Source organism: Limulus polyphemus, unplaced genomic scaffold (genome assembly GCF_000517525.1).
Source record: "Limulus polyphemus unplaced genomic scaffold, Limulus_polyphemus-2.1.2 Scaffold1586, whole genome shotgun sequence".
Taxonomy (NCBI): Eukaryota; Metazoa; Arthropoda; class Merostomata; order Xiphosura; family Limulidae; genus Limulus; species Limulus polyphemus.
Window position 1 is genome coordinate 188160 of NW_013667196.1, and position 15135 is coordinate 203294.

A 15135-nucleotide genomic window follows, 5' to 3' on the forward strand; every position below is an offset into this window, starting at 1 on the left:
AATCTGAATCACTTGAAAAAAACACGGGGGTGCTTAACTTTTTTCCAGGTGTATACATACACATTTTCAGTTTTGCGGTTTTCATGGGCGTTTTTCACCACTACTTTACCTCCTGTGGATGGATCTTCACCAAATTTTCTTTGGAGGTTCATTGGGTCCATGCGGAGATAAATACAAATTTGCTGTTTCATATTTTGTGTTTTTATGGGCGTTTTTTACAATTACATATAAGGAAAGCAACTTTTCATGCTGTCCTAAGATAACATTTCATTAATCATGAATTTACATAACTTCCGTCCATAGGATAGGTACTCCAGCTAGTAATAAATACACTACATTTTTATCAGGAGACACTAGATGCCAAAATTCCTTATATATTTTACATCTATATTTTAATTTTTTGTGCATGGGTGGGGGGTGGGGGTCAAAGTGCGCATGCCACGCCCTTTTACAGAGTGCTATTTAACACAGTATTATGTGTTTGATGTTAGTTATCAACTATCCATTTTACCCTAAATTGCTGATTTAGCGACAGTTCGTGGTAGATGGGTAAATACCAGATACAACATACAGGGATACTGTAGATATGCATTTTGGGGGTTCTAGATATTTTGCAAATGCAAATTGTGTGGTGGACATAAGTATTTGTATTCTTCACATAAACATCCTGCATTCCGACTTGTCAGAGTCTGAGTCAAACTAACGTCATCAATTCACAGACACATCTTGAGTACAAGTACTTTTGTAATACATCTGACGTTTTGTGTGCAACAGACTTGTAAGTTTTACTAAACGCTTGACATATTTCATTTAGATACACACATTAAATTTAGAATTACAGTCAACATTCCTTCTACAATGCGGGATAGGGCATAACCGGGCCCGTCATGGCCAGGTGGATAGGGCGCTCGACTCGCGGGTTCGAATCCCCGTCCCACCAAACATGCTCGCCCTTTCAGCCGTTGGGGCGTTATAATGTGACGGTCAATTCCACTATTCGTTGGTAAAAGAGTTGGCGGTGGGTGGTGATGACTAGCTGCCTTTCCTCTAGTCTTACACTGCTAAATTTGGGACGGCTAGCGCAGATAGCCCTCGTGTAGCTTTGCGCGAAATACAAAACAAACAAATGAACCGATCCCCTGCTTATTCGATTAATAGATAATGAGAAATATTTAAATAGTTGCTTACATACAAAGGAAACGAGAAACACTATCTTAAAGTATAAAATTGTGAGCCATGTTTTTGACCTAACCAATAGATAAATTGTATGATTACAAGATTTGTCATATAATCGCAATAAGGATACTAAAATATGAGAACAGTTCTGATGAGTGTACGGTGCTGCGAATCAGAAGTTCCGATGTTTATTAGTTTTTCATTCACAAATCTTTGAGTTGTTTTCATGTATAACACATTGGAGAAAAGTGTTTTGTTCTAATATTGTAAGAAACTAGCAGAAATTCCGTCCTAAAGGGCGGCTGTTTATTTCTGCTAATAATTGGTACTCGTAGTATTCATACCCTATTGAAAAAAATGTAGAAAACGGGAACATTTTCTAAAAAGGATTTTTCTGGGAAGTACTGCACAGGAAAAGTGTTCGGATTGTGCTGATATAAACTGTAATATTTTTGTATATTAAAAGTGATAACTTTTTTGAAAAAATAACAGTTTTTTAAGAATTCTGTTTTTAGTATTATATTTACAAATTACATCAATAAAGATATAATCAAACTAGGTGTGCGTATCTCATCATAGTAGTCATTACGATATCTAGATATTGATGCCGCGATACTATGCATATATAGAAACAGAAGTTTTCCAATGGTTTGTTACAAAGTTTGACAGTCTTATCTGTAATTTATTATCTATATTACTAACATTGTCTTATTTAAATACTTCACACTTTAGAGTGCTTTTTCAAATTCTCAGGTTTGATCAACTAAATGGCAGCTGGTGAGAGAAATAAAATAAGAAAAAGTTAATACTGTCTATTTTGTTATTGTTAATTTGTTATATTATTCGTATCGTATCGCTTTATCGCCACACCTTTAAATAAAAACCCTCACGTATAGTCCTAATGAAAGTCTTGTTCTTCTTGTGAGGAGAGTACTTTTATTTAAAATTGTGTTTTGTGATAAAGAAATGGTTGTTGCACATACCACAATTATTTTCTAATTGTCTGAATCTTGAATACTGAAAGTGTGAATTTTTTTATGGATTTTTGTTTGCGGTGCCAGTCAATAGATGGCATCACATTGTATATTTTTTATATATTTCGGACACGTACATAGATAGTTACATATGTACACGCTACGTCCATTATAATAATATTTATATAAATGTAAATACATACATGTGAAGTACGTTATGTTTTAACAATTTTAGAGCCTCGCTACGTCATTTACAGTTCATTTTACCACGTCTGGTAGTGCTGTATCTGACAATTATGCATCTTGACAATAGCGTAGTTTCCATTGAAGTTGTAAGGCTATCATATCCAAAGCACAGCATGGAGGCTTGTCGGAATCGGGCTAGTTTATGGGAATGACGACGATTTTCCAGCGCCAATTTCTTCGGTCTGATCGCACAGTCATCCATAAGTACTGCGCCTTGACCGGTATGTCTTCGCATGGGATAACACGAATGCCCGTTCATTCCCAAACTGCTTGGAGTGTTTGACGGTTAAAGGGATAAGCCTTGGAAGTGACTTGTGTCGCTTTTTCTGATTATGATGCGTACCGTCTCCAAGTTTATCTGTATTCCTTTCTTTTCCACGTGTTAGGTATCTGAATGAACCTCCTTCGCGTTTTTTTTTAGATTTTCATTACACAGATATTCGACAGTTATGTTCTCATGTATAAGTTATAAACTAAAAACTTACTAGATTTTAGAAAAACTAGATGCATTCCAGACTGCATCGTGTTTTTTTGTGGTAAGAAAAATAGGATAATTAATTGCTACTGAGTACCACTAGCACAAACTATAAGCACACGTAACCTTACCAAGAGTGAAAAAACAACAGCAAACAATTATATATATATGTACTGTATATAACTGTCATATAAAAGAAAGTAAGTTCTGTATGTTGACGAAAATAAGTAACTTTTGACTGACTGAACGAAGTCAGTTCATTTGTACTACAGTGCGTAGTGTTCCAAAGAAATAAAAAAAGGTTTAGTTATCAACATCTGGTGATAATTTGTCATTGTTTTTTTTTTCTTAACCTGCTTTTTACGACTTTCGCTATAAAGAACTTTTTATCAACTTTCCAGAAAACAATCTACTCATCAGAAATACATTGTACTTCGTGCAACCTTAGGTATTGTGTATTTCACTGATACCGTTTTTCTTACGTAATGATCAACGTTATAAGCCATTGCACTTTGTTTTCATACACAGTTACGAAAACAATATACAATGATATTTCTAAAAAAGAACAGTATCTTTATTCGGTGAACGAAAAGTAGCCTAAGAATTAACGAAGGGTGGTGCCGTGGCTATTTGCCTCTCCTGTAATCCGTCAGTTACATATTAGAGACTGTTGTGCGCAGATAACCCTTGCGTAGCTTTGCATGAAAAATAAGAATAAATGTATTACTATTATACGTAATCAAAATTTTTTTTTTTAAGTTTTAAGTGCACATAAATGCGACATTATATGATATCTCAGGATGATAGAAATAACATAAGTGTAGATACAAATGTTTTAATATATATATATTATATATAAGGATGAAAAAGGCCTCTGATAGTAAATTCATATATAATTTATAAAAATGTTTTGCTTAAAATGCGCCCATTTAGAAACAGAAGTTTATGGATTTCCAGTGAAGACTTAAAGACACCAAATCTCCGACTTAATAATTGACAACAACGTGCTAATTATGTTAGTGGATGTTAATGGCTTTTACAATAGTAAAATAATAATAACTAAGTATGCTCTTTGCTGTGGGAACCGTCATTTAGTTAGTCGCTCAATTCATCGCTCTGACGGCTGATTTCAGTGTTGTGCTGCTACTGGGGCGTTGAGATAAAACCGCTCTGGGTCCGGTTGAATGGAGGGGCCCATTCAACCAAGGTATACACTTGCCCAAAAAGAGGCTGAAAAAAAAGTTTTCCGCATGTAAACTGGGTGCTGTTTCATTATATCCTCCCCGGACCCAAAATTTGGCAGCATACCTTTTTTTGCCCTGTAATTATTTTTTATATAAGTGGTCCATATAACTGTGTCATATTTTGCAATTTTATGTTTTTGACTGTCACAATACACAGTGTAAAGAGCTAAAAATAAGTGAAACCACATATTTTCTATGGAAAATAAAGAAATGGAAAACATGCGGTAATTAGTGGGATTAATTGCAGTATCAACGATGTTTTTAATTTTCGTTTGACTCATATGATGTAACAAAAGAGCGAAATTGTGCTTCTTTTTTTTGTTAACATCATAAACATTAAAAATGCAATAAAAGTACCTAAGGTACCAATACTGAAAAAAAGACGTACTGTTTTCAAGAATTCTAACAAAAGTGGTTACATAGTTCATTCTAATGCCAAGGGAGTTTGGTAGTTTTTCAGAAATTAGATGTTGGGTGTCTCCCATCACCTTCTCATTCATCCTGTATCATTGTGTCAAGTCTGGTGCTGATTGATCAAGAAATGTGAAAATGTATAAGGAACAGATACACACACACAAACGTATTGACGTATATTTATACAGATTATGAATCCTGTAACCCACAAAATTGTAGACCTACAACCATGAGATCCAGGATGAAAAAAAATTACAAAATATTATGTTAAACCAAAATTTATATTTTTATATTCCGTAAACGTTATTTGATCGCAACATTTCCACCAATTTTCCCTTTTAGTGTGCCAGAAGAAAGATCATATGAGCGTCCCTCTCACTACTATGACCGCCTTGGCGAGAGGGAGCCTTACATAAGGCGGACAGTTGGGATTGGTTACCATGATGATGAAAGTTACCAAGCAAGAGGACGCACACGAGATAGGTATTCACGTGCTGCACCAGGGACTATATACCCAGAGGGAACAGATAGGTAAAGTTACTTTTGTTAGTTCATAAATAAAGCAAATCTTGGCACCTCCTACAAGAAATAGGTTACTTGAAAACCTTTCCTATGGACAAAATGGATTATTTCTTTTTTTTAAAATTAAAACATGGACAGAAGTTTCTTAATTAAAAATACATTATGCGTGGTAAAAGGATTTGAGATTTTTTAGGCTATTAAGCAGACATATTACCTTTCATTTTAGAGAATAAAATCAACAGTAGTTGAATTCCTTGACGTAGAATACACTTGATATGTATTCTTATAATAACATAGAATAGTTGATTTGGTTCTTGGAAGATAAAATACTATTCTGACAATGGAAGAAGTTATGGTTTATTTTGTACTTATAGAATAAGATACTTGATATCTTTTCCATTAGTAAACTCAGATTATAGAGTGTAAAAATAGCCATAGCCAGAAAAAGAAGTTTGTAACTGATTTCAACACATACACATAAAAAATTCAGGCATTTTTATTAAGTAATTGTGTAAAAATAATTCATCCATTAACATTGTTCTTCCCATTGAACATAAACTGGAGGGACAACTTGTATAAATTATTTTTCATGAACATTATTTTTTTCAAGTAGACATGGTATTGAAGGCTGTATTATAATTTGTCATGATATATATTTCTACACAAGTAGTCATTAGCTATTTATTAACAATACTGATAAAGTTTTGGCATATTTTACTCAAGTTGTTACAGATCATGTCACCAAGTCTTGTCATGCTCTGTCTGACAACTGTGCACCTTGACAATAGCCCTGCATTATAGTTTCCATTGCAAAAGACTTCATTTTAAGACTGTCATGTCCAAAGCACACCACACCTTTGTTTTTTATTTCTGTAATCCATCTAGCTTACAACAACAATGCTTTTTCAGCACACATTTCAACAGTCCCACAGCACAGAATTACTTAGGTTCTGCTTCAATTTGATCAGTATGTTTTCATGTGGATTAGCATAAATATCTCTTGAATACATACCCTGTCAGAGATCCTTTTTGGTTATGTACCATGCTGTTGTCTGGAATATGTGGATGGATGTTGCCATTAGCATTTGTGTTTGTGGATTTTCACTTGTTACAAGACACTGTACTTTGCTTACTTGATGGAAGGCTTTTTCTGGATGATCCTGGAGCCCCAAGTTGAGCCATACTGCTTTGTTTACCATTACCATTAAATACAAGGAATATCCCAGTCTGAAAATAGTAAATCTATAACGTAGACACATATTTATGATCAAAGTGAAAGAATATTTTGTGTTGGAAAGAACTGTTTATACCCTTCCCAAAAGTGACCAGTTTTTGGTGACAACACTACTCACCAAACACCAAACAATGTCAAAATGTAGTTCTGATACATTCTGTTCTACTGTGATGACTATTTTACCACATGACTTGCTAATTTGCATATTCAGAATTGTATTAAAATAATAATTAACTTTCTGTAATTCTTGGTATTGCATTTCTTTTATTAAATACAAGTTGCTAACTCATAAAACGGAGAACTTTATATATATATATATAATACTGAATATCTGTGATAAAAGATCAACTATACAATGTAGAAAGCTGTTTCTTCAAGAAAATTGCACTGTAAGTTACTAGAATTAGTGAAAACACTTGGCATTAGTTATTACTTCTACATTGGAATTTCTTTAGCAGATTTTACATGATTTACCATTGTTTTACCTTCCGTTGTACTGAAAATATACTGATCATAATACATGTATATAAAGAAACACTGGTTAAGCCTGGTATACACAATATTAAATAGTAATAGCACTGGAAATATATTTATAATATCTTACCAGTTTAAACTAAATCAGAGAGGTTGCCAAAAAAATAGTCATTACCTACGTCACACATTATTTATTTTATTTTTCTCCCACAGTAACACCAGACTTAAGCAGAATGTTACACTCTCATTTACAGAAATATTTTTGTCATTCTTGTTTCAGAAATCAAGGACATTTTCCTCGTAGTCATACACAGCGTCAACATTTTGAACAGCAACGTTACCCACCACTTGACCAGTATGGTGATGAACGAGAAGTAGCACCAGCAGGAACAGGGAGATTACCACGGAGATCGACGATAACAACATCGTCCATCAGCTCAACCGTTGACTCTCCACCTCACTCTCAAGTTGGGAGCAGGCAACGGCGACAGGGAACATCAAGGCGGTCCTCCCACTCTCGTTCAGGATCCCCGTCGAATTTTCGGTCACAGTCAAGTTCTCGTAGCAGTAGTGATAGTCGATCATCTAGTTCATCATCAAAACTTCGAAGTAGTTCCAGTGACAGCAGTAGTAGGTCGCCATCACCGTCCAAGTCTCAGTCACCTGCGTAAGTCAGTATATGTTCTTGAATAAAAAAAGAAGCCAAAGTTTTCAGTACTGACTGAAGGATGGTAGCCATTTGCAATGATTGATGACAAACAACTTCAGATAAATGTTTTTTTATTCTACCCTGTATTTTATCTTGCACCTTTTTCAAGAGTCTGTGAATGTGACAGACTACAAAACCGATTTTAAATTATAGTATTGATAAAGAATATAAGACTACTACAATATAATAGAAAGGTGCACCGTGAAGCATGCTAAAAGTATTATTGAACAGATTAGAGTCACTGATTATAAAACTAAATTCTAAAAATAAATGAAAAATCTTACACGAAATAATAATAGTTTTATAGGAGTCAGGCATTGTACCTGCTAATGGAAGGGTTTTTGGATTGAATCAGAAGAAATTCCTTAAATTTCCTGTCAAGAAAACAATTTCTTAAAATTTTTGATCTATAAGATGTCTTGCTAATCGTGCTGTTTGCATTATTGTAATTAATGTTTAGTTGTGGCTTCTTTGTTGTCAAGATTTGTAAAGGCGCAGATATGTTATTTGAAACAATCATGTGTTGGATGACTGGATTCACCTACGTAAGTAGCTGAACACTGTGTACATGTCAGTTCATAGATGGTGTTTCTAAAAGCGCAGGAGGCATTGATCTTAGAAAAGAACTTTTTGGATTTGCATGGATTTTTTTACTGAAGACACTGAGTAAGTATATCTTTCAGTTTCTTACAGGGTTTTTGTATGATGTGGAAATTCAAACCCGATTTTGTAATCAATCGCTTAAAGAAGACAAGTAGTTAAAAGTTTATCCCTGAATGGCATAATCCATGGAAAGTGTTTTGATATGGTGGTTCGTTTTTTTGCTGTCATTTGTTAAAATTGTGGAATGTCTTAGTAATGTGACTATACAGATAGTCATTGGACAACAGTAGCTTTTGAAGTTTCATCCTTGCTTGCATCTTACCATCCATGGTGTTGCACATTTTTCAATTCCATTAAGTTGAGCAATAATGACATCCTGTTTGGTGACTGGTACCACTGCTGAACATTACATTAATGTACACAGCATAATTAATGAAACACCATATCGGATCAAAATGTTAGAGATTTGTGACAACTTTCTTGACAGAAAATTTAAGGAATCTTTTCTGATTCAAAACAAATGCCCTTCCACTGACAGATATAATACCTGGCCCCTATAAAACTATTATTATTTCATCTAAGATTTTTGTATTTATTTATTTTTTAACATTTACTTTTATAATCACCAACTCCAAACTGTGTAACAATATTTTTAGCACACTTCACCATGCATCATTCTATTATATTGTTATAGTTTTATATTCTTTTCGGTTACTAAAGTTTAAAATCAGTTTTGTAATCTGTGATGTTCATAGACCCTTGAAAAAGGTGTATGCGTAAATGTTGGGTAGAATAAGAAAAACATCTTTCTGAAGTTGTTTGTTGTCTTCATTGAAAACACACAAAAATTAGCTAAACAGAATGCATAAAAGTAAAGACCAATCTACAAAGTACTTTTTAAAGTAAGTATTATTAAAGTATTAACTCTATATATAGGACCTCCTATGGCAGCCAAGGAAGTGGGAAAACAGTACGCTCAGATTGGCTAAACAGTACAGTCACTGCAGTGTCATCTTTGTTTTTGCCACCTGCTGTAACAAATTTGAATTCTAACAACTTGTCTCTGGGAAATCAGTGCTCAAATCAACCACAAAACTGTGCATCAAGTCCTATTAACAACCATAGTGACAGGGAGGAGCGAAGGCCACTTGCCATTTGTGTCCGAAATCTTCCAGTTCGGTCAACAGGTTGGTAAAAAATTTAGATACATTTCTCTTTAACTAACTATTCTAAGGTATTCAAGAAACCTGAAAATGTATTGGCACATTCTAACTCTGAGAGAGAGAGAGAGAAATTCTCACTGCATGTTTCACTGACAGCTAATATTATTTTACCTGTAGTATATTTGTATGAAAAAAAATCTGAACTTTACAGATAATGACATTTGTGGTAACTTGGACATTTTTAGACACAAGCCTGAAAGATGGACTGTTCCACGAATACAAGAAACATGGAAAAGTCACTATTGTTAAAGTAATTGGTCAGGGAACAGACAGATATGCAGTGGTTTGTTTCAAAAAGTAAGTCTATTTTTACATTTTTAAGTTAAGCTTTTAGATATTTGAATGAAAATTTTAGAGGGGAAAAAATGTAAGAGAAAAGCAATGGTATTATTCTTTTTAGCCTGTTTAGATATCTTGATCAAACTATGTGTTGAAAAATACTGTATGAATAATTACAGAAAGTTATGTAGGGTGAGATCAAAGTATAGAGATCATTAAGTGGCCTATCATGTCACAAAACAATAAAATAGTATGTAAATGTGGTTTCAACAGCTGTAGGTAATGTCATAAAAGTAGTCATTTTGTACACCATATATTGATGTTAATATGCTCCATAGTTGTGCTTTAACCCAGCAAGTATAGAGAAAATAATATAATCTGATTTGGAATGACCCTCTGTGGAGTGTAGAACTGATACATTCAGGGAATGTTGTGTATATGGAGATGTTGATATGTGTCAATTTTCAACTTTGTATGAAGAACATGGTCTTTTGACACTTCAGGTACAAAATGTGTGAGGAAATGATAAAGCATAGTAAAAGATACACAACGTCATATGTACATATGCTGAGAATGATGCAATGCTTTATCCATGAAGGACTCATTAATGCTTGTGGCCTAAATTTTAAATCCCTTACATCTGAGATTACACAGGATTGTGTGCACTACAGTTAACAATCACTAACACACGAGAGGAAGAGGAAAAACTTGTACAGAAAATGGTGTCACTTTAATCCCAATCAAACAGCTGTAGGAGAAAGATGAGCAAGAGTAGCTAACCTCACAGCATGCTTTATGACTGCATATGAGTTCTGCTCCAATGTCAAACTTCAAAATTCTATGTAAGAACCTTCTTATGGCATTTAACAGCACAAACAGACTAAGACACCTGCTCAGAAACACCTCTGAGACATTGCAGTGACATTATTTTCCATTTTAAACATAACAGTAATAAACTGTAGATAAAATTCCAGTAATAACTCCTGCTATGGATCTCCTATGACACAGTATCAGTTGGTCAAACAATATTTGACTGATATTGCCAGTGTTAATTCAATGGGCAAGGAGTATTGTACTGATGTTACATCTTTAAAAGTATTTAGACTTCCATTATTACCAGAGCACATAGACTACATAAACCTTAGGTTTATTCAAATAAACATCATGTAATACACTGGCAACATCCTAATTATATTTTACTTTACAGATAACCATAATGAAGTATGACAACATAAATTCCTCCATCTATCATCATATTAGCCAGTATCAGATTTGTTACTAAATAGGATTGTTTTCTCTATATCAGATGTTATTAACACAGAAAATAATATGCATACATTAGTGAGTACCATCTTATGAATTATGGTAAGAACATAACACATCATAAATGATTTATCTGATCATTGCACTAAAACAAACCAAATCTGATAGGGTCATTTTAGGTGTGACATCCATACTTTAGCATGACAGTGGTTGATTGTCAGTTGGATGGTTCAATGCAAAGACTTAATTAAAATGTTTTAAAGTTATGGTTCTTTCTGGCCTTCCTTTTTCGAGAGCATAAAATGTTTGTTACTCATACATGTATTCTAAATAACTATTTTGAAACTAATTTCATTTCTTTACTACTATATTTGGGTGCTTTTATAGTACATTACACAAAAATTTACATTCTTATATTAGCAGAATCTTTTTGAAATTGTTTGAAAAAGAACTATTTAAAAAAATGTTATTTATAGCAGTTGTGAGAAGTGCAAATGTTATAGTGAAAAAACCATGCATAATATGAAATAGGCTTGAAACATATACCAGGACTATATGTGTGTGTAATATATTGTGAATGTAAGCACCAGCTCCTGTATAATAATTATATGTAGTAGTTATCAATATCATCACATACAGTGATACACATAATTTAGATGACTAAGTGACTAGTACTGTTAAGTTATTTAAGTGGCTGGGTAGACTAACCTGAAGCTAAGGTTTATTCAAATATATATCATATATTGCACAGGCAACATACTAATTATATTTTGCTTTACAAGTGACCTTAATGAAACATGACAAAGTAAATTCCTCCATCTATCACCATACAAGCCAGTATGCTGAAAACCGAACTGTAGATTTATGAACCAGTTGTCTTTGCCTTATTGTCACCCTAGAAAATTAGTTTACCCCAATAATTTATTAATATAGTTTTCTTAAAGTGATAATAATAGATTTAAAGACCTAAACTGTTTTGGATATTTTTGCAAGATTTTTAACCCCTAAACTTTTACTTCAAGATGAAAGTACTTAAAGTAGTAACAAATGATTTATAGTTTAAAAGCATTATGTGCCAACCTTTAATGCTATGAATATTTTCTCAAATTGTAACATTTTAAACTGTTATTTAAAACAAGTAAATAATGTGGTTATATTAATGTTTACAGTTTTAGAGAAAGTGTAATTTCTTTATCACTTATTCTAGCATGGACTATGTTTTTTTTAAAAATAAACTAAGGTCCATATTGGATCTATGTACAATGTTGCTTTTGAACCATTTTTAGGCCAGATGATGTAGAGAAAGCTTTAGAGGTTTCCAAAGATAAGTTATTCTTTGGCTGCAAGATTGAAGTCACAGCACATGAGGGACTAGATGGTGAAGATAATGAGTTTCGACCTTTAGAGGCTGAACTTGACGAATATCATCCCAAAGCAACAAGAACATTATTTATTGGCAACCTAGAAAAAGATATTACTCACTTGGACCTCAGAAAACATTTTGAGCAGTTTGGAGAAATTATTGTAAGAAGCTAATAACTCAAATTATGCTTAAAATACAAGTTTTAAATATTTCCATTTAAAGGTACAAGTAGATGAATGAACTTCAATGTTATCAGATTTGCAGGAGCTTGCATATTAAAGGTTAAAATTTATCATAAAGCAAAAAAATATAGCTAAGATACAAATCTTAAATTAGTATTTTGTCACGAAAAATTTCCAAAAGATCAAAGTGATAATAGTAATTAAGTATCAAAATATTTATGTTTAACAAAATTAAAACCAAGGAGACATTTAATGTTAGTAATTAAAAACATTTTCATTAATATTAGAGCTGGGTGATTTAATTATGTAATCAGTTACCTATGAGCAGCAATTACTGTGAAAGTCATTGATTGGAACACACCATAATGAAGCATTTCTTCTGGATGAATTATCCAGACAGCCATATCAGTCACTTTGAATACAGTGAACACTTTATTAATAGTATGCACTATCGATAAGTGTAAAGGTTCAAACTAGTAAGGGTTGGCATGCATCTGTATGTACAATGAACTTAGCAGTTTATTATTGTATATGTCATCTGTAATTATACAGATTGCATAGTCAAAGTGGCATGTTATGTCATTAGCTTCACATGAATAATCATTTTGTTCAAACAACAATGACTTCTTTATGGAAGACAAAATACATAGTACATGCATTGTCTTATGGATTATGTTTGCTATTGTGAACATTTGACTTCATGAAAAACCATTGGGATTGTCTATGCCTGGATCACTGTAGGTATTAGTGTCCTGTAAACTAATGCATTAATAAACATTAGTGTTTCTGATTATCACATTAATTAATTAAATGAAATTGTGATTAACTCACTTGTCAGGAAAATGATCAAATTATTGAAAGTAGTGTTTCCAATTATTACATTTTTTATTATTCCAACAATCGATTAATCAAAACATTTATTTTTTATCTTTCATTTTAGAATTACAGTTATGTAACATTTTCAAATATGTTAAAATAAATTCCTCTTTAGTTGTTTTTTTTTAATGAAAACCTGTATCTCAGTATTCTTTCACCTAAACACACTACTTTTTTAATTTCTCAGAAAATGCTTTTATTTGTCAAGATTTTTTAACACCAATTCCAACTATACAGGCTGCGAGACCTAGAATAATGAGAGAGAGAAGATGTATATATATAAAAGTACTTCCATTTTGAACATGACTTTTTTTCTGTTTCAGGAGATTGACATTAAGAAACAGGGAGCTACCAGTACATCCTCATATGCTTTCATTCAGTTCATGGACATTTCTAGTGTTGTGAAAGCCATGCGGAAACTGGATGGTGAAAATCTTTTTGGGGCCAGTAGGATAAAATTAGGATTTGGTAAAAGCATGCCCACATGTTGTGTATGGATAGATGGTGTTGTGGAATCTGTACCAGAGAAATTTCTTAGGCGTCATTTTGGACGTTATGGACCAGTCAGGAATACTGTGATAGACAGAGAAAAGGGCCAAGCCCTAGTGTTTTATGACTCAATAGATATTGCACAAAATGCAGTTGCTGAAATGAGAGGAAGAATGCTAGGAAACAAAAGGCTGCAGGTTAGTTTATTCAAACTTAAATTATCACTTTATATGATGGTAAGTAGTGAAATATTGTTTCATCTAGGTTTTTATCATTTTTATTAAAAAAATATTTTGTATGAATTCATAGAAAATAAAGCACCCTGTTTTTTTGTGTGCTAGCATTGTGCTTGATCCATTAATGAGGTAATATAATATGGCCTATTTAGGTGACATTTTCTGGGAAATTAATTTTAGTTTTTAATATAGCTAAAATTTAACAGAAGTATGTATGAAAAAATACCAATAAATATGACCCTTTGTGGTATTAGAAAAAAAGTATAATGGATTTTTTTAGAATGCTCCAATTTTACTAAATATACCATTTTGTAAGAACTAAACAATTATGCATTTATTCTACTTGTTAATGACATTATATACAAACTGAGAAGTTATGCTTCTTTAGAAGGATCAACTAAAAACACAATCTTTCATAGTTTCTTGATTAAATAGGTCCATAAACTGATAAGTTTGAATATCTTGATACCAATATTTATTTAAAAATGAGGGAAAAAATCAAGTAGCTTGTGTATTTTTAAGATAAGTTACATTTAAGAATGAAATAAAGTAATATATAAAATTTTTATTGTTTTCAAATATTTGTCTGTGCATTAATTCTAAAAGAATTGCCTTTAAAAAAGGCTTCTTTGATCTTCACAATAAAAAAAAATTAAAAATGACAGCTTAAACCTAGTGACATAACATATTATGTTGGGACAACATGGGACCTATTGGTCCATCTTTGGTGTCCCATCCTCTAAACTATTAATAAATAGATTAATAAAGAAAAGAAAACTTAAAGCCAGCCCTTATCATTCATATACTTATCAGATTTCTCTTAAACTCACTTAAATTTACTGTCTCCACAATATCCAAAGGCAACCCATTCCAAAGGTCAACCACCCTGTTAGATAAATAAAAATGTCTTAGTTGAAGATGACTTCTACCCTGCCAAAATGTATGTGTCCCCTAGTCCTACTACTCTCACTATTAAAATGTATATAAAAAATGATGCATCAACATTATCAATTCCCTTTACAATCTTAAACACTTCAATAAGGTCCCTTCTAACTCTTCTTTTTTCAAGAGAAAACAGTTTGAGAGATTATAATCTCTTCTCATATGACAACCCTTTCCAACAGTTCAATGTCCTTCCTGATGTATGGAGCTC

General features: G+C 32.7%; 1 protein-coding gene across 2 annotated transcripts in view; it reads left to right on the forward strand.

Moving 5' to 3' along the window:
- The window catches only part of LOC106464201 (protein split ends-like), a 125883-nt gene that overhangs the window by 84393 nt on the left and 26355 nt on the right, over positions 1-15135 (forward strand). For both annotated transcript variants that reach the window (XM_013924329.2, XM_022391902.1), the window contains exons 3-8: positions 4872-5060; positions 7040-7426; positions 9008-9258; positions 9480-9591; positions 12123-12360; positions 13581-13943. In XM_013924329.2, coding sequence (XP_013779783.1) covers positions 4872-5060; positions 7040-7426; positions 9008-9258; positions 9480-9591; positions 12123-12360; positions 13581-13943 — 1540 coding nt within the window. The remainder of the gene's footprint in view (positions 1-4871; positions 5061-7039; positions 7427-9007; positions 9259-9479; positions 9592-12122; positions 12361-13580; positions 13944-15135) is intronic.